The 25,485-nt window shown below is 41.3% G+C and overlaps 2 protein-coding genes across 4 annotated transcripts; one reads left to right on the forward strand and one right to left on the reverse strand.

The window, feature by feature from the left end:
• si:ch211-235m3.5 (BICD family-like cargo adapter 1) lies at nucleotides 1–18,219 on the forward strand. Of its 2 annotated transcripts, XM_035434017.1 has the most exons (10): nucleotides 1–463; nucleotides 3,742–3,957; nucleotides 10,075–10,191; nucleotides 10,520–10,666; nucleotides 11,224–11,403; nucleotides 12,578–12,733; nucleotides 13,554–13,622; nucleotides 15,517–15,626; nucleotides 15,757–15,877; nucleotides 16,240–18,219. In XM_035434017.1, exons 1-10 carry the CDS (start codon nucleotides 218–220, stop codon nucleotides 16,471–16,473), a joined length of 1,596 nt encoding a protein of 531 aa, XP_035289908.1. In that variant the 5' UTR covers nucleotides 1–217; the 3' UTR covers nucleotides 16,474–18,219. The 2 variants fall into 2 exon arrangements, with proteins under 2 accessions (XP_035289908.1, XP_035289909.1); XM_035434018.1 differs by lacking the exons at nucleotides 1–463; nucleotides 3,742–3,957 and adding an exon at nucleotides 6,217–6,573.
• abhd11 (abhydrolase domain containing 11) lies at nucleotides 18,066–22,516 on the reverse strand. 2 transcript variants are annotated; one of them, XM_035434019.1, is made up of 6 exons: nucleotides 22,245–22,516; nucleotides 21,499–21,634; nucleotides 20,901–21,074; nucleotides 20,567–20,737; nucleotides 19,933–20,114; nucleotides 18,066–19,768 (listed from the first exon to the last, which is right to left on the reverse strand). In XM_035434019.1, the coding sequence occupies exons 1-6, from the start codon at nucleotides 22,382–22,384 to the stop codon at nucleotides 19,633–19,635; spliced, it is 939 nt and encodes a 312-aa protein (XP_035289910.1). In that variant the 5' UTR covers nucleotides 22,385–22,516; the 3' UTR covers nucleotides 18,066–19,632. The 2 variants fall into 2 exon arrangements, with proteins under 2 accessions (XP_035289910.1, XP_035289911.1); XM_035434020.1 differs by lacking the exon at nucleotides 22,245–22,516 and adding an exon at nucleotides 21,860–22,162.
• Between the last annotated feature and the right edge of the window lie 2,969 nt (nucleotides 22,517–25,485).

Below are 25,485 nucleotides of genomic sequence, written 5' to 3' on the forward strand. Positions count from 1 at the left end.
GAATGCGACTCACGTTACAAACAGTAGCTCGCTTTCAACACCGAAGGGCAGGTTAGCTTTACCAATGGATTAATTTAAACTTACTTTTTTGTATAGCCTAATTGCAATAAATACAACGTCTGGAATGCGTAAAAGGTTACTTTTGCTGTGTAAGTTAATTTGTAATAAATAACAATAAAAATAGGCTAATCTACATTTCCTCTTTTTACGATAAAACATGAGTCGAGTTCAGGAATGGGGGTTTAAGTCGCATAGAATGGAACTGGATGAAGAATTCTATTCTTTTGATTACGCAGAAGAATTATCTGGTTACCAAGACCACAATGAACTTCTGACAGCTTTGAAACAAAAAGAAGATGAAGTTATATTAGCTGCCGAGTTGGGAAATGCTCTTCTCTTGGAAAACCGCCAGCTTAAAGAAGAAAATGACAAACTCCATGAACAATACAGCGACAAGTTAGAGGTGAGTCAAAATGAACCTTTTAACAGAAGTTGCGGTTGTCTAGTGCCTCTCGTGTTTGTTCGTCATAGTATTTCCCTCCATATACACTACAGTGATACATTACACAAATAATATTAGGGTCAGATGAGTGAGTTTTTTTTCAGACCTCCTCCTATACATTTGTGCATTGTAATGAAAAAGCACATATGCACATGTTGTCTACATGAATTGACTGTGCATATTGTACAGCACAAAGACAATGGAGGCCACGTAGCTCTCCTTTAGTATTTGCCAAGACATGTTTATCATTATAGACACAGCCTTTAAGCATATAGCAAATTTACATTCAATAAGGAGGGCGTGGGTGTCCTACACGTGATTCAATGAAGGTACATTTTGTTTGGAGACCTAGAGCAAAATATACTAGGGGTTTACAAAATAGCATTTGTTTGCATATGGTAAGCAACATCTGACACATTAATCATCATAAATGATAATGGTTTATTATTATTGATTAACTGAACAAAGATAAAGTACCTGCTTCGTTTGGTTACTGGCATTTCACATTTTAAATACATAAATAAAGTCATGAATAAGAATCTACCTGATGTTATCTCAAACCTCCATCAGTGGTCTGCTTTTGGGAAGCAAGATAAAAGGAGAATAAGATGAAGAAGATTTTTTAGATTATGGAGAAAAAGACACCTATTGAACAATCATTTCCAGTATAGTACATTTCTGTTTTGTTATCACCACATGGAAGTACAAAGGGTACCAGTGCAGTTGAGAAAACACATACATATGGTATGTGTTTTCATTTAAAGACACATACAGTAATCAACTGCACTAAACTGACTGAGCTGACCTAGAATTCAAAAGTTGCTTTTGAACTTTTCTCTGCTTCTCTGAAAGAAAGGAATTTACTGTCTGTTAAGGGTAATTTTTCCTGCATATGTGCCATGCTGCCACGAGAATGATTGATCTAATTTTTCATTTTGCTGTCATCACATGAATGCGCCTGAGGAGGCTGAGTTAATCTTTCAGATAGTGCCTCTGTAGTTCCGTTCCTTTTGCACTACCTGAGAGGGGGTTTTGCCTCAATGGAGAAGGGTAGCTAGAGGATAGCCCTGGTAAAGTTATTGGTTGTTGTGGCAACCATAGTTGGATACTCAGCTGTGTGCGTCCAGGTGAGCCTGGGGTCAGCTGTAGTCACATTTGGTAGCACTGTTGTTTTCCTGCTATTTCATATCACTGTTTGTTCAGTTAATGCTGTAATGACGCCGAGTTTCATTATAATACACTTCACCTGTAAAGACTAAACAAATAGGTGGAACAGAGAGTACAGAGAAGTGAATCAGCACATCAGTGTCCAGTAAATAATGTGACAAAACCCTTTGAGAAGTAATACGATTAGTTCCTTGTACTGAGGAATATTGGCCTTTTGTTTAATCATATCTTTTGTTGATTGGTATGTGCGCAATCTACAGCTTGCAGCAGGACTTAACCTTGTTGCACGTGCAGGTGTTCTGCCCTTGCCTATTGCACAGGCCCATGCTCTGGTTCGGAATTGTAGGCCCCGAGGAAACAAAAGTAATATACATGGCAAGAGTACCTGTATTAATTCAACTTGGTGAGAGGTTGCAAAGTTAATGTTAACTCCGTCAGACCTATTGCAACACTGGGTTGGCCATTTTGCTCCCTAGGTTCATACAGTACATGCTGAGACAAGAAATATAAATATAAATAACATAAGATTCATTGTGTTATGTACTACATGTTGGTATATCAATCATGGGCACGTTTACATATGTAATTTTAGGAACGTGTTGTAGAATATTTAAAAAGCAATGGCATGCTTTGGCATATGTTGCAATACTTGCATAAAATAAATCATTTTACATTAGCATCAGTTTATGTAAAAAAAATTCAAAACAATGTGAAAAAATACAGTATTTTATTTATTTCCAAATGTATGTCACCTTTTTCCTAAAGGGGGGAGGGGGCTGTGCTGTTTATTTCTGAGGTTGCGGCCCATTTAGTGCCCCTGGGAGGTGTTTCTAATAGAACAGCTCTCAGGATGGATGGATGCAGCACACCTGCCAGGGATTGTGGGGCACGTATAGCCACCAATCCATCGTAAATCTGCCACCTCATAGAAGATCTCTTCCAGCATTGGCACTGGCACATAGACAGATGCTGAAGCACCGCAGTAGAGTTATGGAGTCACCAGAGGTTGCGATGGCTCAAATTTATGGTTTAATCTAAAGGTAATGGTTTCATGTAGGTGCAGGAGCCCCTGGTTTTATTTGTTGATGACTTCAGAGGGAGCTCAGGATCCAGATTTCAGACAGCTTTATTTGATCACGCCATCCACACCGTAGATTTAGATGCCTTGCACCCGAGAGGCCGGTGTACCAACACGTGACAATTTTTTAAGATTGATAACTAAAAGAAACAAGGGAGTATGATTGAACTACCCCAGAGAGAATACATGTTTTATTGGTGTCTTCTTAAGAGATGTAATCTACTCTGGAATGGCTGACAGGCAGCTTTGCTCTGTTGTACCATACAAGTGACCCACAAACACATTCAGGAAACCTGTACAGCATTGCATTATGGGATGGACAGTCAGCTGGGAATTTCTGACATTGTACTGTGGTTGTGTTTGAGTCAACACTCTATTCTAAAAGATTCACTTGAGCTCACCTCTGACTAAGTTATTTTTCCTGAGGAACAGGAAGACTACTTTGGCCCACTCAGATCAGTGTGGGCATATGTAGTTTGGCTGGCGTGTGATTATCTTTTTTCGGTTGGCAGTGCGTCTTGGGTACTGACAAGCTCTTCCGGTGGTGCAGAGCGTGTCTGGTATGTGGACTGTGTGTCCTAGTAACCGACTGTGGCTGGTGCATTTACTAGCTGTTTTTGTACACCAGTGTAGCGTCTATGTGGAATAGCGGCTGCAAAATTGTATTATAGGTTGCACATGAAGTTGGTTCAAGTAAGATCATTGAGTCTGGTGGGTGGACCAACCATTATAGGGCCCCGGTGTTGCTGGTGCACTTTTTATAATAGGCGTGTGGCTTGTACGTGGATTTGCTGCTACAATATTTCATTGTAGTATATATATGGATTTGGCTTTAGTTGGGAATTGTGGCTGGTACTGTATGTAGACTAGCTGGTATAACAGGCCTGTGTGACAAGTGTGTGGACTTGGCTTCATTGTAGGGGAGTGTGGCTGGTGTGTGGACTAGTTGTTACAGTGGTTAATGTTCGGTCACTGTCACATTTTGCCCGAGCAGGAGTTCGAGCAGAACAGACATGAGTTGCGGGTGAAGCTGGACAGCTGCGAGACTGCATGGGAGAATCAGGTGGCGGAGCTGGAGAGGGACGTACAAGAGCTGACCGTCCAGACGGAGAGGCTGACCCAGGCCCTGAGCGAAGCAGAGCGTGACAAGAAACAGACCCAGCGAGAGCAGGCCGACGAGAGCAACCGACTGAAAGAGCAACTCAACAAGGTCAGTGCTTTCAAAGCTGTTAAAACTGGTATCGTAGCCTGGTTTTCACCATCCTCTTCGCCGTCACTAGCTAACTATGTACCACATGGGCTGGCATGTAAAGCTACAGGTAGCCAGATGTGGAAAAATAAAGAAAGCAGTCCAAGCGGCAACAAACGGCATGTGTTTTTTTCATACTTTCTTGAATATGTGTCCTTGAGGACCCACAAGTTTAGTGTGTTAATCATTTTCTTTGCTTTGTTATGGTAACTTGTTTTTCCACTTGGAAGTACTGCTGTGGAGTAAAGGTTAGCGAGGATACGGAAGTAAAAAATCCTACAATTCCATTTGGTGGCTCCAATTCAGTTTAAGTAAGAAGTGAACTGTACAGGCCCGCAGTGGGGAGTAAACGTCCCACAGTGGTCAGGACAGCAAAATCGCTTCCCGCCCATCTCCACCCCCTAGTACCCCCAACTTTGGCACTTATTCAGGTTCAGGTTTTACATTACATTTTTATGGCTTTATGATTCTCTTCTTGTTATAGATGCATGCATTCAGAATTATGTTATGTTTATGTTATGTTATGTCATGAAGTTGGAGGCTGTGATGGCTCAGATTCATGGTTTAATTTAAACGTAAGGGTATCATGTAAATGCTGGATGCCCTGTTTTTAATTGTGCCATGACTTCAGAGAGACTCAGGATCCAGATTTCAGACAGCTTTATTTTTTTAAGATTGATAACTTAGAGAAACAAAGTGGTATGGATGAACTATCCCTGCGAGAATAGCCTACATATTTCACTGGTGTCTTCTCATGAGATATAATCTACTCAGGAATGGCAGACAGACAGGCTTGCTCTTTTGTACTGTACAAGTGACCCACAAACACATTTAGCACTGTTGAGCATTTAATTATGGGATGGGCACAGTCAGCTAACAATTTATGACATTGCACTCTGGTTGTGTTGATAAGATTCATATGAGGTCCTCTGTTACATCTGACTAAGTTACTGAGAAACAGGAAGACAAATTTTAAAAATTTGTATTTTGGTTCTTGGTTGGCATAGTTAAGTCGCACTAGGGTTCCAGTAATGTTGATGCTGTACTTACTGTTCTGGGAATGTTTTTACTGGCTCTGGCACAATTGCTCATATTAATCATGTGAGTGTGCTTATGTTTCTCCTACATTGTCAGTCTTTTTCGATGAGAATGATTGTTATGTAATGTAAGTTAAGGAAATGAAATAATACTTTCATTATCAAGCTGAACAAACACTGAAATGCAAATAGACTGGCTCCCCACCTGTAGAATGTCTGAGCTAAAAGTTAGAAAGCATTGCTCAATCCCTGTAGTGAAACTCAGTGTAAAGTTATGTGAAACAGAAACAATGATACAGATTAAACCAAGTAAACAGTAAACATGTGGTGCTAAGATACTTAACTAAGAGCTTTGTCTGACTTGTAACAGATGTACATTTCATGAAATTAATTGAAATATGCAGTGTGAAATGTTTTGTTTGGATTATTCAGTCAAGAAATAAAGAGAGATTTTGGATTGGACACTCTAGTTCATGAGTCAAGGAACATTTTCAGGGACAATATTTTCAAATCTGAACTTGGATTTCCTGGAATACATGGCTTTTTTTGATAAAGGATGGGTTGTTGAATAAGAAACCACACTGAATAAAGTTTGTAACTTTAAATTAAGACATTAAGGCAAAAACAAAATCCCTGAGTTATGGGAGTTGAGGATATGGTAAACAACAGGAAGCTGTAGGATAGGAGTTGTAGAGTAATTCTGATCACATTCTATATTGAATTACTGTGTATGAGCTGAGTCTCTTTAGGGCATTGTTGTGTTTTTCAGTTGTTTTTACGACAGAAACTTATGACAACCCACAGCCCAGTGGCTCCTTTGTTTAAATCCTGACTCAGCTCTAGTAATTTGTTGTTCATGCTGTAATGTGTTAAGGCTGATGTACAGTAGTTTGTGATGAAGACGTCAAATGCAGTGATCTGCTCCCAGGGTTATGTACAGCCTGTTTCTTATCACTGTGTGCGATAAATTGTTCAGGTAACAGACTGTGCGAGCACCATGAAGTGTAATTAGATTATCAGGTTGACTTGGCTGAGGTTAAAGTGCATTATTTCTTCCAAGATGTACGGGAAAAAAAAACAGGTTTGCGATTCGCTCATCACGGTGCATTTGTGCTTCTGTTTCCTGGTAACGTCACGGCCTGAGCGGTAAAGATAGCTAATTCGTGTGTACTGTAATAGTCTCGGTGGAGAGGGAGTAGCCCTACCTCCCGTGAGATGTTATCCATTCCACTCCGGGAGCCTGAAGTCAGTGTCAGCCTATTGCCGACCTCCTTCTCAACTCAAAGGCAGGAAAAACGTGTTTACAGGCATTCTAATTTCGTCTGCCTTCCTCATTCCTGGCTGTTCGTCTGGCTGGGAGGCCATGGGTGACTCTGTGATCTCAGCCAGCGTTAAGGAGCCAGAGCTGAAGGGTACTGTGGAAGGCTCTGGCCTATTGAAAAGTGACGTGAGCATTTACCGCTGCCCCTTAATGGATAACGCTTTACCAGACCTGGTGAACAGCAGTGCCTCTCTCTCCAGGTGTGTGGTGCCTGGGAAGGTGAGTTGGAGCGGGCATCATCCTGTTCTGGTGTCGGTGTCGGCCAGTTGTTTTCCTTGTTCAGTATAGTAAGACTCAGTCTCCTGTGTGTTTGAGTCAGTCCATGTCAGCGTATGAGTGGAGGTGTATCTTTACATGTGTGTCTTCTGTGTTGTGCTTTATTTGTTTTATGAGGGCATGAGTGTGTCTGTGTTTGAATGTAAGTCTGAATACATGTGTATTTGTGTTTACGTGTGTGTTTAGGGTTCCTCTGCATTTGTGTAAATTTGAGAGGGAAGATGGAATCTGTTCTTTTAAATTTGTTTACGTTGCCAGGAAAACTTTGTCTGCTGTTTAGTAAACAGAAATTAGAGCTTCAGGGAGAATGAGTGTGAGAACTCTTGCTGGCTGTCTAGCCAAAGCTATTACTTGTGTGTGTGAATGTCAACACTGAACTGATTTGCCAGGCTAGTTCACAGCGCTGCTGTGCCCTTGAATGTTATTATAATCATGACCTAGTTGTAGGGGAAACACACATATACTGGACGTATCTCTAAAGGCACTTCATGATTCCCAGGTCTGTGTAAGCATGATATGAATGACACGTGATTTGTGTACCGACAAAGGTTCATTCAGGTCCGACACTGTAGCGATTCTGAGATTTAGTACTTATTTTCTAAATATTTGAATGTGTCAAGGTGATTTATTTCATGTGACAGATTGTAAATGGTAATTCTACAATTCTACCTTCCAGCTCATAAAGGTAACGTTAGGACATAGATAAGACAATCCTCGTCATAGATCACCACTCAGTGAAATTAATGGTTCTTCATCTGAAGAGAGAACTTGTACCCTGCCTGTGCTGGATTTTTATTGTCATTTTTTAATGCCACCCCTGGGTGTCATTACGTCAACCTGAACAAATAAATATGTAAATGGGATGGGTGTGTGTCTCACTGATAAGGCTTAAAAGGAGGAACCAGTGTGTGCTCATCCCTCAGAACGGATATAAAACAGTTATTCATTTTCTTCTCCTGGAACTTGTCATATTTTCCTTGTCAAAATATCACCCTTCAAACATTTTTATTGAACTTCTCTCAGGCAGAAACCAAGACACATCGGGCTGTTAAACTATACATATATTGACTGAGAATCATAAAACAATCTGTAAAAAATTGCACAGATCCGTCAGTAGAGGTATTATGAGAAAACTAAGTTTAAGTTTATGTCTTAATGGTCTAGCTAACTGTGATGGATTGGCAACCTGTCCAGGGTGTATTCTTTCCTCTTGCCCAATGAATGCTGGGATAAGATCCAACCCCAATAATATATCTACAGTAATCTACAGTAATATATCTTTCATGGAAATTAAACACTAATATTCAGAAGAAGTGGTTGCTTTATATATGACACAGAAACCACTGTGGGCATATAACTATTTTCAAAGCCCAATAAATCTGATTAATCATGAATGATGAAAATGTTGAAGTCTATTCTCTGAGTAGGGTCATTTCTCAAGCCTGGCAGTAACATAGCAGAGGGTCAATGCTATCAAAATATTGTTAAATGTCATACTAAATCATATTATTGACTATGTAGTTCTCTGTGTAAAACATGAGGGTAGGGTAATCAATAGCAGCGTTGAAACCTTTTCAAAGTTATTGGAAAAGCATCACTGCGGATTCTTAAAGCATAGTAAATCTTACGAGTCACAGAAATGAAGGATCTTATTCTGTGCATTTAAGAATTGATGCTATGTGCATAGGATGTAAGCATTTAAGGTTGCCCTGTTACCATATATCCCAACATTACAATTTTTTTTAAGCATTGTAATTCATTTTGTGCGTTACAGTGTTTTGATTGCAACTTCTATTTTTACAGTGATTTTCCTCCAAAGTACTGCATGGAAAGGGGTTATTTTCCTTTCACGCTTTTATTTGGTCACGCCAAACTGGGGAACACTTGGAAATCTCGGAAAATGCCAAGCAGTTGGAAGCACTTCCATATTTCCAGTGGACAAATGATGAAAGACCTAAACAAAGAGCAGACGGCCTTTGTTTCTTACTGGAGAAAGTTAGACCTTTAAACTTTAGTGTGATCACCGCAATTTTTAGCAAGCCATCTGCAATCTTTCATATAGTTCCTGTAACATTATCTGCTATTATATGGAGCTAGCTTGCTAACCAGGCTATCAATAAGCATAGCTCAGCAAGCATGCTATATAGCTAGTTTTATTACTGCAATTTTATTGTACCTTTTAACACAATTTACAGCTGTGTTTTGTTAAAGCATTGATTTGTTAGGTGCATACGTACTTGTGCAACTTCAATGTCTGTTTAGTGCCATCTCATGGTTAATGTTCTTCATAGCCTTGGGGAGTGGGCATCTCTGTGTTCTGTAGCATGAAGCATTCTTCAGTTGGTGTTGTTGTTTACTTCCTGATTGGTTCAGTATTTCACTGAAGAGAAGTTATTCAGGATGAGTTTTCATGTCAAACCTCATTAGTTTCTACATAAAGGGGCCTGGGTTTTTAGCATTTTTACTTATTAGTTTAGTGGAACAATGAGATCACAGATGCAGGCGAAGAACAAACAGGGCTACTTCTCAAAATGAGCACAGAAAAGTGCATCTCCAGAGGAGGCATTTAATCGTGTGTAACAACCGTGTTACATAAGTGTACATCCCACGTATACAAAGGGTTTCATTCTGGCCGCAAAGCACACATGGTTACATTTTTTCAGATTTTGAAGTAACCAGTGACTGGCCATGTAAATGAATCACAAGTGTTTTGCAATCTTGTTATCTTGCTCAATGTGGTGCACAATTTACATAAGTTAATTTTTACGGAATTCATTTCATTTCATTTCTCTTCTGCTTCGTACCTCCAAGCATGTTCACTCCTATCCCCCAGCCTTTATGGCTGGCTCTGTCCAACAGGGCATGACAATGCCATTTGTAAGACCAAGATGTCCCTCTCTGCCCACTGCAGGTCCCTTGTCCACCTTTGTCTAAGTGTAATGGGACTTGACGCCGCTCTGGCAAACAGCTTATTTAGGGCTGTGGACACTAGCCTCCGTCTGTGCCTCTAGGCTCCAGTGCCTGCAGAGTTTTTCTTTTTAAGGGGCTTGGCTCCAAACATGCTCATTCACTATATTGTTCTTGTGGTCTGAATGCTTTTATTATTATTCCACCATGATTTTAAACAACTATTACCCCAAGTCCATTGTTGAGGTTTTGATTGACCGCTGTTCAACAGAGCAAAATCTTTCACTGTATGGGAAATGTTCAGTAAAGTGCTTTTGCTATGATGTGTAGTTTGGGTGGAATATTGAAACTTACTGTGCTTCTCTCATGGAAAGGAACATTATTGTGATTTACTCTTGCATCTGTAGTAGCAGTGAAACAAGGCTTGGTAAGGGCTGGGAGGGAGTGGGGACAGTGGAACGGTCAGTACTTGCTGACAGAGTGACGGTGAGGCGGGGGCAGTAATTGCTGACAGAGCAATCCCTTCACTCTGTGCAGGCGTTGGAGGCGGAGCGGGCGCTAACGGCCGAGCTGCAGGCTTTCAAACAGGGCTTCCGCGAACAGGGCTGCTCTGGGTCCCGGGACGAGGAGCTGATCAGCGCCATGAAGGAGCAGGTGAGGTACAGGCCCTGGGAGAGCCGCAGGCTTCTGTTGCCCCTGTTGCCCTTCAGTTTCTTAGGTAAAGACAGTTAATCTTCAGTCCCTACTGCTGCTGTGTAGTTAAAACGGACTCTGTTTAAAAGTGGTCTACGTGACAAACTTTTTTTGCGTTCGGATGCTACAACTTATATATGCTTACATGCCCATTCAGGGGAAAACACAGCTAAACAAAAATAATACAGCCAAAAAGTAAAATCGCTAAATAATAGGCCCTCTTCCCCTCACCTGTCCGAGTCACAGGCGTGACAAGCGTGCGCGCGTGTGTGTGTGTGGCTGTGTTCAGGTGGCGTGTCTGTCGCAGAAGAACCAGTCTCTGGAGCAGCGGCTAGAGGCGGTGTGTCAGGAGAATGCGGGCCTGCAGGACAGCCTGGCCTCCCTGCACAAACGCCTGGTTCTGCAGGAGGAGCAGGGCCTACAGCGCACTCAGCAGGTATTTCGGCCTCTCTGCTCGCTCGTTAACTCATCGCTCAAGACCTCGCGGAATGGCGATAGTCCACTCCCCTGGTTTCAGCATGCATTTCGGCATCGTTTCAGGTTTCATTTGTTGCCATAACTGGTGTTGCAGCATTCCATATTTTTCTGGCACTGTCAAGCTCTTCTCTATTTGTGAACACAAACCAGAATGACAGGGTTTATTTTACGTGGGGATTATGCTACATGAATATGATTGTGTATGTTCTATGCAGGTGTGTTTGTGTGACTTTGTATTATAGCGTATGTGTATGTGTACGTACCTGTGTGAGTGAGGGTTTGGGTATTTATATGGGTATTTGAGTGTAATTACGTGTGTGTGTGTGTGTGTGTGTGTGTGTGTGTAGGTGTGTATATCTGTGTTTTAAGCAGGTGTGAATTTCTATGGGTATTTGAGTGTGTTTGTGTGTTGGTGGGTGTATCTGTATATCTCTTTGTGAGGGTGAGTGTAAACGTGAGCTCGATATGCGCATGTGTGTCCTTTGTGACACTGCTCTTGTCTGTGTGTATGTGTAGCTGGCAGACGTTGAGAGAGAGGTGGAGGTGTCACGTGGGAGGAACCAGCAGCTGCAGGAACAGGTGGAGCAGCTGCAGGAGGAGATCTCCATGCAGGAGTCTGGGCGGGGCGAAGCATCTCTGCTGTCTGAACTGGAGCAGAGCTTCAGTAACATGAGCTGGAGTCAGGACAAGGAGCAGGTAAACCCCACTCAGCAGGCCTGTCCAGTGTAAAGGACACCCTGCCACTGGAGCATTTCTATAACACTACTGTACCTACTTGGCTGTTTGCGCTGTGGGCAAGATGAGACGTGCCCAGTGCCGAGCAGGAGGAAACGAGGAACAGAAATGATGTCGAATTCAGGGTCACTTAGATAGCCTGGTGCCTGGCCTCTCTCAGGACATGTGATCTCTAAGGGAAGAGACTGTTCTCTGGTGGATTGAAAGACAGATTAGGAGACAGCAAAAATACAGATAGACAGACAGATGGAGATGGGTTGGAGCACTGAAGTTGCTTTGTTGTTTGAACTTTATGTACATGGTTGGATTTAGAAAGATCACTTCAAGGAAATCCCCTTTAATCAGCCGTGGGTGTATGACATGGAAAGAACCTACTGCTCACATTTTCCCTTGTTGAAACAAAGCTAATTTGGGACTGTGTCATATGTTATAGTTTCTTTCGAATAAAACATACTTAGAGATCATCTGCATAGTACTTGACAAAGTATTATAACAGGTGGACCACTGTGTTATTTGGATGTACTCTGAATCTAAAACAATAGACCAACAACATTCTGAAGGTTGCTGTCCACTTAAAAGTACCACAGCGCTATTATTTTTGGCTGTTCGTTGGATTGTTGCACTTTTTCCTTTTAGCTGTTCTTCCTTTGTCACATATTTCCTGTTTATTTAAAAGGCTTTCTATGAAACTTCCCACATCTGCCTATTAGCAACCAGACAACGCAAGTGAAGTAGGTGTTATACAGGATGTGTAAGTTCACCTGGGAAGAAATGTGATGCAGTTGGATTTCCTGTTTTTGTCATTGCTGCGCTTTCCATCACAACAACTACATAATGCCTGTCATCTCTCTTGCTCTTATTGAGGCAGTAGTTTTTTTAAATAAATGGCATTCTGTGCTGCTAAAATGATTTATATATATATATATATATATATATATATATATATATATACATATATATATATATATATATAGTTTTGCTTTCATACTTTAATTTTTATTAATATACGTTTTCTTATGACAGTACTGCTTACATTAAAAAAAATAATTTTTGGGGAATTGGCTCTGGTCAAAGCTTAAGGCAACGATCCTAAAAAACAGGCTGCTTTGACATGGATGTGTTCCCCCTGCCCCAGGTGAAGGAGGAAGTGCTGTCCGTCCTGAAGGTCCTGCTTCCCCTGACGGAGCAGGAGGAGACCCCGGGGGAGTCCCTGTGGCCGGAGAGCCTGGACGGCGCTGTGCTCCAGCTCAGAACCGTGGCTCACCGACTCGCCTGCAGCCGGGACCCTCAGGTGAGACCCCCAGCACGGCTGCGCCAGACCCGCACCGCAGCAGTTCACCTCACCTCACCTCACCCCATTTTAGGGAACTTACCCAGTGACTGTGGACATATAATGGCCACAACCAAACACAGTTTAAAAAAGGCTGTATGATGTCAGTGCTTTGCTCTTTATTTTGATTGGGAGTCCTGACGTCGGTCTTACTGAGACAAAGAGAGATAACGGAATGTGGCCTGCATTCTCTTAGTGAACAGTGAATGCATGTTCTATTTTTAACTTCAGTCTGGACACCAGAGAATGTTTTGTTAGGTTGCTTTATTTTTGACCTTAAACAACTTGTATTCAACAAATGTGTCCATGTGACCACACCCAGTGTTTCAGTTCACTTGTGCCCTCTCTAAAAGTGATCTGATCTGATGTCTACCTCCTTTATTTGAAGCCAGTGCCCTTACTGCTCCATTGATGTGGTGTTTGCACAGGCACTTATGAATGGACAATGTTGTGTGTGAATGAACACTGGTGGATTTTTTTCTGTGCTTGTTACATAAAACTGACGAGAGGCTAACATTAGATCTCTGGGTGACATTGCTTCTCCTCTTCCCCTGTTGAGCAGCGATGAACCAGTTCACTGCCTGTGAAAGCACGGATGTCTTACACAGAAGTGGCCTGTGAAAGGAGTTTAGGACACTGACATTGTGATCAGAAACATAAGCCTCACGGTGTGCAGAGAGCCTTTCCTCGTCCACCCAGAACAAAGGGGCACATAGGGGCCACAGACCTCAGGGATGACTGCCACTGACACCTGATCTGCGTGTAACGTTCTGTCTCTCAGGAGCTGAATGCCCCCTTTGTTGGCAGTGTGCGTGAGAACGCCGACCTGATACAGGAGCTCCGGGATCAGGTAACGAGCGCTTGTGTTGTTCAAGCCGTTGTCCAGGATGGCGGAAATAGAGCAGGAACCATCAATCTGTGCCAATCTGGTTTATCGCCCTGCCTTCCAGCAGGGATTTAATGTGAATGGGCGAAACTGTTGTTACTCAGCAATTTGAACAAAAGTGCTTGAAAGTGAATTCATCAGTTTAGTTCTGCACACAAAGTGGAAATCAGGTACGCTCATTCCCATGCAGCTCATGCAGTCTATTTTTAAAATGTTTTTTTCAATATTATATGTCAGCATTGTAGAACTCCATTGCTTTCAATTACCAGTAGGGATTGTTAAGAACATTCTGTTCTCATGTTTGTGATCTTACACCTTAAAGGGTTGACGTGGACTTTAAATGGAATTTTATTTTGAATGTGTATGCGCGTGATCAAACCACATGGCCTGTTTTCATACTGGTTCAACTAGCTCAGCATGTGGTCTGTGCGCCACCATGTGGTCATATTTGGATTTATTATTTGGTTTATAAAATAAAGGCATTATGCGGCAGTATATTTGAAGTAGCGTAATGATAAATGGCATTATGCTAATTACAGATATACAGTGCCCTCAATAATTATTGACACCATCAATTAATATGGACAAACATTATTGATGAAATTCACTATCATTTATCAAATGGTTTCTATGTAATAAGAGGATTATATGACTGCACAGAGAATGAAATCCTTAACACTTGTATTTCTTACTTTGTGCACACTCCCTTTGCCAAGATAGCTGCACTGTGTCTTCTCCTATTATATTTGATGAGGTGAGAGAACACATATCAAGGGATATGAGACCATTCCTCCATGTAGTCCTCTTCCAGGCAGGTTTATCCCACTGTTTTAAACTTATTCATTACTGCTCTAATAGTGAAGATGGGTATTTTCAGGCTATTTGCTATTTTTTATGGCTATTGACTGATTCATGGCATTGCACATTTTGTCTTGTTCCGTCTGTGTGTTCTCTGACCTTCCCTGCGTTAATGGTTGACGAAGGGAACTTGGAATGTGTGTCACCTCATATTTATCTCCCCGTTATGGCTGCCTGCTTAAGAGCTCCAATGAACTTAATTCATGTAAAATATAGATACCAGTATACTTCTATTATTTATGTTTCAAAATAATTTCTATGGATGCAATACTTGAGAGAGATTTATTGTGTATTATTTATTTCTATATGAAGAAATGTATTTTCTCTGAAAAATGTTACCTCAATGGAAGGTTAGAATTCTCTCATATTTTGGGTGCAAGTTGATAAAAATCGATGACAATTTCAATAGACTTTTTTGCTCATCTTTACCAAATGTGCAAACAATTCTGAGATACACAAGGATGATCCTGGACTGTTGAAGGTCTTATGAGTTCAGGTTGATGCTTCGGATACTAATGTCGGTCAAAGAAATGTCATAATAAAAATACTAAGTAGGTGTTGACAAACATAAATATATTTTCAGGCAGAGACAGGAAACAGTCCTCAAAAACACATTATTGCAAGCACCCTCCCACGCACCATTTTTCCAGGAATGTTCTGCTGTGTATTTTTGGTAGCAGAAAAAAATGTATACTAGGGACTCACTTTCAGTCCATCTGAGTGAAACAATTATGAACAATAATAAAGTAAACCGAAGGAGCAAGATGTGTTTGTACTGTATGTGGTTACAAAGAGAAACCAAACCACTGGGTGTATTTATTTCAATGCATACACTGGGGTATGGTGTAATCAAGCATGCATAGTAAGTAAGAAAATGAACTGCTCTAAAAGCATTGGCCCACAGTGACTCACCCTTGAATGGGCCGGGTGGACTCCTACAAACCAATTAGTCAAATTGAACATCTCCTTTTCCACCTCCCCCCACCCCCTTCTCTCACAGAACGCTAAGCTGATGGCAGAGAACTCTGAGCTGAAGAGCCGGGTGGAGAACAGCCGGGAGAGGGAGCTGGCACAGCAGGCCATACGGGACCGAGATGAAGCCATCGCAAAGTGAGTGGGCTGGCTGAGGCCCAGGCTCTCAGGTTTCTTTCAGTCTGTTCTGTATTAGAAAAAAAACACTTGAGACGTGAACATGAACGAGCGAGCCATACGATGCCCGTTTCCTCTTTGCTGCGAGCAGGAAGAAAGCCATGGAGGCAGAGCTGCTGCGCAGCAAGAACGACATGATGTCCCTGAACAATCAGCTGCTGGAGGCCATTCAGCGCAAGCTGGAGCTGTCCCAGGAGCTGGAGGCCTGGCAGGTGAGCAGCCAGGGACACTGGGCAGGAAGGCCCACGCGTGACCCCTCACTGGTCACCTCCCACCAGTGTCAGTTACAAAGCTAATGTGGCCTTGTTACACGGTCAGGGCCTGGGGCGTCACGGTTTTTTCCACACCAGCAGTTTAAAGAGCGAGTGTTTAAATGTGAGTGGCAGCTGGCCCTGTGTCAGAATGCTCGCCAGGCGAGGGGAGCCAAGGCCATCTGCTTGGGACTCGGTGCCATCTTGCGTTTTTAGAAGAGCTCCAGTGGTTAGTAAATTTGTCTCACTGCAAATTGAAGTGTTAGTTTTTCGTATCACTGGGAACAGTCTGATTTTGATGAAGGTATTCTCTATATTCACAGGATGACATTCAGGTGATCCTCAACCAGCAGCTGCAAAGCCAACAGCTGTCAGAGACAGGCGTGAAGAAGAGCAGCAACAGCAGCACAAACCGACTAGCCTTCCTGCGTCGGTCCAGCACCCCCAAGCTGGAGCGCCAACACCCCCCCTCCCCCACCTCCTCCTCCCGTACCTCGGAGAGGAAAGACTGGAGAGACTGGCTGAAACGGGGGAAGACTGGCCAGCACGGAAACTGAACCCTGGCATGGCGGGCACCATCAGCCATCGGGCTGCCAGCTAGCGCGGAGCCCACAAACGGCTCACGGTTGACGTGGGCGTGCTGCTGAACTCCCATCTCTGAAATGGCGAGTCTGCGCTCAGACGCTGAAGCGAGAAAGAAAAGCTTCATGGGGAAATCATTTTGGGTTGAACTTATTTTTTACTGTACGTATGGCCATATTTTTATTTTCTTATTTTTGGATATTCTATGCTGTACTTTGAAAGTTCAGTTGAACTTTGAACATTCATTTAAATCAGACCACTAGGATCAAAGTACTCTATGGTAAAGACAGACAATGGTGAACATGAAGGAGAAGGTTTTTTGTATAAATGAATTACATAATAAGGAATGTAGAAGCTTCAATCCTGTGCATGTGAATATTAATGTTTGTATAGATCCTGACAGTATTTACTGATAGTGTGTTCATCAAAGTGTTAATTAAGGAACAGTTAAGTAGAGTAGAACATACTGTATTGGTGTAAGTTCGACTGGATGCCACAGGATTTGGGGATTTTATTTAAGAATCAAAAAATACAATTTGAGCCAAGTTTCATTTTACTTGCTGAGTCCCCCTTAATTTAGCATATTTTAGATAACACAAAGGCTCAGAAATGTAGAATTATCAATACTTTATCGCTCTAGTAATTATTCAGGAGCCTTTGAACAGAAGCAGATTTTCTTTAGTGTTTGATTTGCAAAAGCTTTTCAGCAGCTGTAGTCAGAGTATATAGCAGGCCCTGTTATTGGTTTGTTATGAATGTTACATGATGCATTTTCAGGGCGAGGAATGAATAGAACTCCCAAGGAGATGCATGTAGAATGCTGCATGCAGAAGGGCTAACTTTTCAAACTGATTCAGTTTGAAGCAGCACCCTCAATTTACATGTAAAAGCCAGATTGAAAATAGGTTTGAGGTTATAACTAAGTTATGAAGTCCTTTCCTTACTTTTCATGTTAGGACTAAGGGACATCTGAAAGCCAGACCAGGGGGACTACAGAACTCCTTAATGCTCCATGTTGAAAATGAACTAAGTGAAAAGCTGCTGCACCATTTATCAGCTGTAAACATGCTTTCAGTTGACAGCTGCCATTTTCTGTGAAAAGAGAAAGGCTTTGCTACAGTATTGTGCTACTAGGCAGGTTGTGCCAAACGCTTCCTTTGGTATTCCATTATAAAACTGTTGTACACTTACCTCCTTTCTCCTGGCACTTAGAACACTATAAAGCGTGTAATTAAATTCACTGCGCCCCCACCTGGCTCAGTATTTTACAATACAGAAGCATGTGGAAAGAAGGACAGATATTTGTAAATAGGAAAACCACTAAAGGGTTATGCTTTTTTCACATGTACAGTATGTATTTAAGGCAGTATACACATACTGGTTCTCAAGCTGTTACATAATATGACAAAATCTAAATGATTGTATGACTGGAATGTAACATTTTACATTTCTTGCATTTTACACTGCTTGTCACATTTTCTTACAGATTTTAGGAAGCCTATGCATCTTTGAACACCTCTGACTGAAGTTAATTATGCTTCAGAATAATTAAACTGGATAAACTGAATTGCATAATAATATATTTAATGACAATGTGATCATCAACCCTACAAGAATGACAAGGCATGCTTTCAGAAACCGTAACAGCTGTGTATGGTGTGTCTGAAGAAAAATTGTTTATGTTGTTTACACTGTTGAATAAAGTCACATTTATACAAATACACACATATCACAATGAGTTTCTAGAGTACAACCAGTCCAGTAGCTGAAATATTCAACATGACAGAACTCTGCCTTGTGCAACACAACGTGAGGCAAAATCCATAAGGTGTTGCACATAGCTAGTGCGGACATGCTCCAATCTAGGGTCTTTAAAACTAATACCAGTGCTAACCATAACACATTGTGCTTTAGGGCTCCGTTAGCCTTGCACGGCAGTTACTTCACTGTTGGCCAGGGGCTGTAGTCAAAAAGCGTCTCAGGTTAGAAGAGCTCATTTAGAATCAATCTTACCTTTTAGCTCATAACGAATAATGTTGCAACAGATGGGGGAAAACTGACCCCAAGTCAGCGCCCCTCCGAAACGCTTTATGAATATGAGCCCGATATACCTATTGCACAAAATATTTCTGATATTACATAGGCACAAAGGCGGCTCCTGAACCAATATCATAAACAAAAACATAGAACACAGGAACTATCATTTAACTTGGTTTCCCTTACTGTAACTACACAGAGGGAATGACCAGGCAAAAAACCAGTCTGGTAAATTGGCAACAGTATGGCAGCAAGCATTTTTAAGTCAATAAGCAAATCTTTACTCAGTGTAAGGTTATAACAGTTAATAACTCTTTGCGTCATCACCTAAATAAGATGAATAACAAACAACATTCAAACAACTGATAGTCACTGACAAAACGGATTGTTTCAATAAAGTCCCCCAAATACAGTACCTGACAAGTTCTCATATTTGTATAAGTAGCTACACATTTGAATAAGGACAAAGTATATTTACAACGTGTACTGCATCTAAGCTGTCTCCCGAGATACTACCACTTTCACCCGTTGAAAAAATTTGTAGAAAGATAAAACTGAACGGGTTCAGTGTCAACCAAAGTGCAGCTATCACATACTTGAGAGAATCAAATTCACACTACTCTTAGTGATAGTAAAAATATGTATATAGAGCCTGTTCACACTATTAAAACGCCACTTAACACAAGTTCAACCTCTCTGTTGCATAGGTTGCATTATCCTTTGAAAAAAATGACCTCCAATACATGGAATGCAGAGGCAAGGTGGGCAGTATCCTGTAACACCCCACATATGGGATTCATAGCAAGCTGGCACAGCCAATGTCCCCCACCACGACTGCAGCAGCTACTTGCCACCTTCATCCAAAACCACCTCCATTAAAAGATACACAAATATATATTTGCGTGAAATAATCTTTGGATTAGAACCTAACCTTGACGAACACAGAACGGGTTAAATACATTAAACATATGCACAGGTGCGATAGGACCTCCTGCTACGAGCTGAGGGGCCTAGAGGATTATGTTGCGCTGTGTTGGTAAAGTTTGTTTGGTCCAGCTCCCTTTCCGGCTGTCCAGGGCGGCGCCCGACACACGCGGCTAGGACTGCAGGAAGGAAATGATGGAGCTGATGAAGTCTAGAGGCTTGTCTGCGTGGATCCAATGGCTGGCGTCGGGGATGTACTGGATGTCTGCAGCGGGAAACAGACGCTGGATCTCAGGGTAATCCTCAGAGCTGCACAAAGGAAAGAATTTGAGAGAAATAAAATACTATTATTCAGGTTTTGGTGAAACAATTTGGTGAAATGAGGAAATAACATATATTTAAAAAACGGTAAGGATCCTGGCTGGTGCTGCAGTGTTGCTACTCTTTTTTTTTTTACCTCTTGTAGAGTTTACCTGATGTAAGCGGAGTTGCTTCCACCCAGAAAAAGTGTTGGTCCTTCATATGTTGCGTCAAAATTGGGGAAACTCATGAGGTCTTCTAGATGCTTAGAAATGGCCTCCAAGTTCACTCTCCAAGCGTAGTGACCATTTTCTTCCACAAAGTTGGTCAAGAGAAACTGTCTCACAGAACGTTCCTGTTCAAACCCAGATGTAAACAGTCACAAACCATGGTCGGCCCAATTTCAACACAATCCCTTCCTCAAAAGTTATGTAATTAAATTAATGGGGACTTACATTCCAAGTTTGGTATGAACCATACAAAAGAGTAAGGAGTAACCTTACAGAAATAACATACTTTGTTTGTTTATTATTATAGTCAAGACAACAAAAAAAAGAGAGACTTGTACTATATAAAAGTGATCAATGAAGCAGCTATGGCTATAGCTAAAGCTACTTTCACTCAGTGTGGTTTTCAAAAATGTGTTTGCTGAATATACAGGCCAATTACCAGACATCAGACAAGTATGGTTTGGTAAATGTGCTTCTGCATGTGCAGCTCTGATGAGAACTGAATTACAGCGAAGACCATATGAGATGATGTCAAGCTGACTTTAGCAGCGCCGAGCTGAGCTGTGCCATCACTGACCTTGATGAGATTGCGGAGCTGGTCTTCGGCCAGCCTGCGTGCTGTAGAGCGGGGGATGGCACCGGCTATCTTCACTTCCTTCATGGCCTGGATGTAGGCGTGGAAGTTGGTTCGTGTCGTGGACTGCGCTGGAGTGATGTCTACCACAACAAGTCGCTCCACCAGACTTGGCTGAGTGAGGAAATGAGTGACACAGAACTCAGTGTGGTTGTTCTCATCTGTAAGCTCTCTATGAAGGGTTCCAAGCTAAAAAGCCAAGAGCTTTGCATTGCTTGTGCAGTAAAAGTGAACTGATTTGGATGTGATATTAGAGATCGAATCCTTCATTGTTTACCTGCATCAGAGCTGTGCACATGGCCACCTTGCCTCCCATACTATGGCCAATCAGAATACATTTTCCTATGTGCAGCTGGCCAAGGAGCTGCCGAAGATCACTGGTCATCGCTTCATAGGTCAAAACAGGGCTATGCGTACTGTGTCCATGGTTACGAGCATCTACAGTCAGCACCTAACTGGACAAAGGAGAATTAGGACACTAGCATAGACGTGGGAGAGAAACTCATATTAAATTACCCAACAAACAGGATATAAAATTAAAACTCCACAGAAATTATTTTCTTGTACCTCATATAACACACAATAAATAGTTCCATAATACAATACAAAACCGAGGGCATTCGCTGCGGCAGTACAGATAGCTGCTGCTAGCTAGCTAGATATCTAGCTAGCAAAATCACCTAGGTCTTAATGGAGAATGACACCAAGATAAGATTTTCAGCGATACCTTAGGGAATGCCCATGAATTGAGAAAAAAGAAACTACTTTTTAGATAATCTTGACTTTGGAGTTTACGTAATGTTAAGTTATGTTACTCAGTTTTTTTTTTAATCGTAAGGTTTGACCTCATCCTCCACCATTATAATCAACGTTACCTTTCTCCCTGTTCTTTGCACCAGAGACTTGGCTATCGAGTGGAAATTGGATTTACTGCCGAACAAACCGTGAAGAAATACGAGGGGAGTGTCTGTCCCTTTCCCATCAAACACATCATACGTCAGATTTACTGGGCTGAAAAAAGAACATACACATGAATTATCAACGTTAGCTAGCCTTTAACAATGACCTGAAAAGGTGACTTCAGCTTTTGAAAACTGTAACGTTACATTGCTGATGATATACTAATAAAATTTGCATCACCCAGCTATCCATGTTTATTAGTGTTTGTTTGTTTGTTTAGGGTACAACATGTACGCCCCAGAGAACTGTAGTTAGACTAGCTAACGTTAATGTTACCTTGACATAACCACCTTAAGATTCACGCATCCATAGCTAACGTTAGCTAGGCTAGCACCCCCAAACCCAATCTAAAATTTAATCACGCACACTTCTTACTGTAACCGAGATCACGAGCTAACGTTAGCTTGCAAGCTAGTTAGGAAGCTGGCTAGTCATTAATGCTTGATTGCTTGCTGGCTAGTTAGTTTACGCAATTTGAAAAATGTGTTATACAAATTGGCAATCGTGGCTCGTCAAGTTATTTTCTGCGCAAAACAATGTCATCTTATTTCAGCTAGCTAGTTACGCAGCTAGCCGTGTCTATGATAACAACATCACGATCACTGGGGATCCGTCATTAGCTAGGACTGTTGGCTAGGACAGTTTAAAGGGTACACCTCACCTGGCCGAACCAGCGCTGTCAAGCCATGTACGGTCATTTCGAGGAACGCCACAGCAGAAACCCCGAGGTCCAGTCACAGAATAATATTGTGTCCGTCCATACAACAGTCCTCTGTGGAAAATTCGACACAGGAGACTCATATTGGGATCTGCTGTTAGCTGACACCATTCGTCTGGTTCCAATCAGCAAATATTTTCACTCCAACAGTTTCATAAGAAAAATGGACATAGCGGCAGCCGAGAAACGCCGAGAGCTTACGTCATGACGTCACACGTATGATTCGGTTCTTTTTTTTTTTTGCAACAGACTTAAAAGCTTACCCGACGTGTTTATTTAATGCGGTTAGTTAATATTCAATATTAATGAAATAAATATATACTATTATATAATAAATGTGGCTAATAGGTCATATTAAGAATGTTTAATGAAAAGTATTGGGACAGAGACACAATTTAGTTGTTTTGGCTCTGTACGCCAACATATTGAGTTTGAAATAAAACAGTGAATATGAGGTCAAGTGCAGACTGTCAGCTTTAATTTGAGGGTATTTACATCTACAGTATATCGGGTGATCTGTGATGAAATTACAGTCCTTTTTATACATAGTCCCTCCATTTTAGAGGAACGAGAGTAATAGGAGAAATCGACATAATGTTAAATCAAGTTGTCATATTTAGCACTTGCGTGCAAATCATTTTCATGACTGCCTGAAGTTCTTGCTTCCTAACAATGTATCAAAAAGTTAATTTTGGTTTTGTCTCAGATCGATTTATTTTGGTTTTTCAGTCACACGACGGCTTGCTTTCCTGGAATTAACACTTATTTGGTTCTCATGTTGAGAGTCAAGAGCGACCTCAAATGCAAATTCCACACACAGTAGAATGACCTTTTTTAAGTTTCTTGTTCAATTTCAGCTTTGATATTTTGTTGCAGCCAGGCATTAGATCGCCATTAAAACAAGTGACAACACAACAACAACAATCCACAAACATAAAATCAGTATAAAATATATACACGTAAATCATAAAAAACATAAAACAAGCAAATCAAGAAAAGGATAGAGACACTCCTGCCAGCTTGGATTAAACGTGTAAAATTAGGACTCAGTAAGTAAAGAATTATTATGCAAAGGCACCCAGCTGGCAAAGAAATGGCTGAGCAGCCAGTCTTCCAGTTTACTTTTGATCCCCTAAAATAAAGGGAGTATATATAAAAAGGGCTGTAATTCCAGCAGAGATCCGTCACTCATTCACTCACTGCACTTGAACCTCATATTCATTGTTATATTTCAAATCCATTGTGCTGCAGTACAGTGCCAAAACAACAAATATTGTGTCGCTGTACCAATACTTTGAATTTAACAGTAAATATAGTGTCAATCTTTGTTGTCATTACAAAACCTTATGTAAGATAAATCCCCAGGCAAAGATGAAACAATTATAGATTTGATGAAGTCTGTGAAATTTCAGCTGCTATTTCATGATATGAACTGCTAACACTCTGCCAGGTACAGAAATGCATATGAATGGCCTGAAATGTACTGAGTCTGTATGAGTGAGTCCCAAACCAAAATTCATATGTAACTGCTACTGTATGATATTCGCATTGTCCACCATGTGTCCATGGCATAATGGTGTAATTCCAGCTATTCTGGGTAAGAGTCAGTAGGCTGGTCAAAGAATAGCTTTGAAGGTAGAAATAGCCAAGCAAAAAAAAAGAAAAAAAAAAAGAAATGAACCATGCTGGCCAATCACGTGGTTGGGAGAAAGTCTGGTGGAGTGCAAAGGTCCTCACAGCAGGGGTACTTGGGTGGAGCCAGTTTGGAAAAGGCCAACAGGATGTGACTTTCTATTTTTAAACCCAGCAAAAAACAAACAAACAAAAAAAAAAAAACAATTGGACGAATTAAGCTTAATGGAGACCACAACTACAATTGCAACAACTAACATCTTTGAATATGGTCAGGTTTGGCAAATGTGCATATTTCATTGCTAAGGCTACAGATTACAAGTGAGAGACTACTCAGAAGGCCAGTGAAGCTTCAGGGGAAAAATGTTAACCATAGCAGTGATATTTTCTCTTCACTCTTTAATGCAAAAAGGTGGAAGACATTAAAATTTGCTTTCACATAACAAAACAAATCAAAAGCTTGTGAAGCCGTAGCATTGGTGGATTTCTGTGAGCATTTAAATCGTGTGCATATAGTAATTAAGTTTACACATTGATAACATGCCCCGGATCTGACACGGAAGAACAAAGAGCTACTTATCCATGTTGTCAAATCAATTATGTTGTCAAATTTTTGAAAAAGGTTCACAATTTCACAGTGCACAGAGCACAGGGTATGAGACCATTGCAATTAGCTGCTAACTCATATTAATTATTCAGGTAATTTGTTGCTTGATTACTCATCAAACTAAGTAACCATGAACAGCAAGAGGCAGATTATGATCAAAATTTCTGCCTCCTCTATTTTGAACTTGTGAGCCATTGGTGATATACATACTAAGTCATACTATGCAGGATCATGTAGTTTCATCATGACTGAATGGTGAATGATGGGCATTATACTGTAGGCACATAACTGATATTTATTTGTGTAGTTTTCATTTGTGACTGGACCAATGGGCTACCTTCAATAGTGTTGTAAAGATGTCTGTGGGAGAGATACGAAGGCCATCACTATCAATCTAAGCAGTTGGGAAGGGATTGCTCACTGCAGTAATGAATGAAGGTAAGCAACTGAGCAGATCCTTGGAAAGGGGGAGGAGAGTATGGGGAAAGAATCTGAAACAAAGAGTACCCATCGGAACAAAATGGAATGCATGCCAACAGCTACAGTGTACCCAGGCTACGTATGTGGACAGTGTGCGTAAAAGACCTTCCCACATAGTAACAGACAGGTCTACTTAGAGAAGCTGAACTTGCAGTGCAAATATCTTTTCTCTTTGATATGTAGATGTAGGGGCGACATAGCTCAAGAGGTAAGACCGATTGTCTGGCAGTCGGAGGGTTGCCGGTTAAAACCCCGTGCTGGGCATGTCGAAGTGTCCTTGAGCAAGACACCTAACCCCTAACTGCTCTGGCGAATGAAAGGCATCAATTGTAAAGCGCTTTGGATAAAAGCGCTATATAAATGCAGTCCATTTACCATTTACTACTACTGTAAGAACCCATCGCTAACCCATCGCTAAATAATGTAATGACACAACATTGGTAATACATATTGGCCCATATTACA

Source organism: Anguilla anguilla, chromosome 9 (genome assembly GCF_013347855.1).
Source record: "Anguilla anguilla isolate fAngAng1 chromosome 9, fAngAng1.pri, whole genome shotgun sequence".
NCBI classification, from domain to species: domain Eukaryota; kingdom Metazoa; phylum Chordata; class Actinopteri; order Anguilliformes; family Anguillidae; genus Anguilla; species Anguilla anguilla.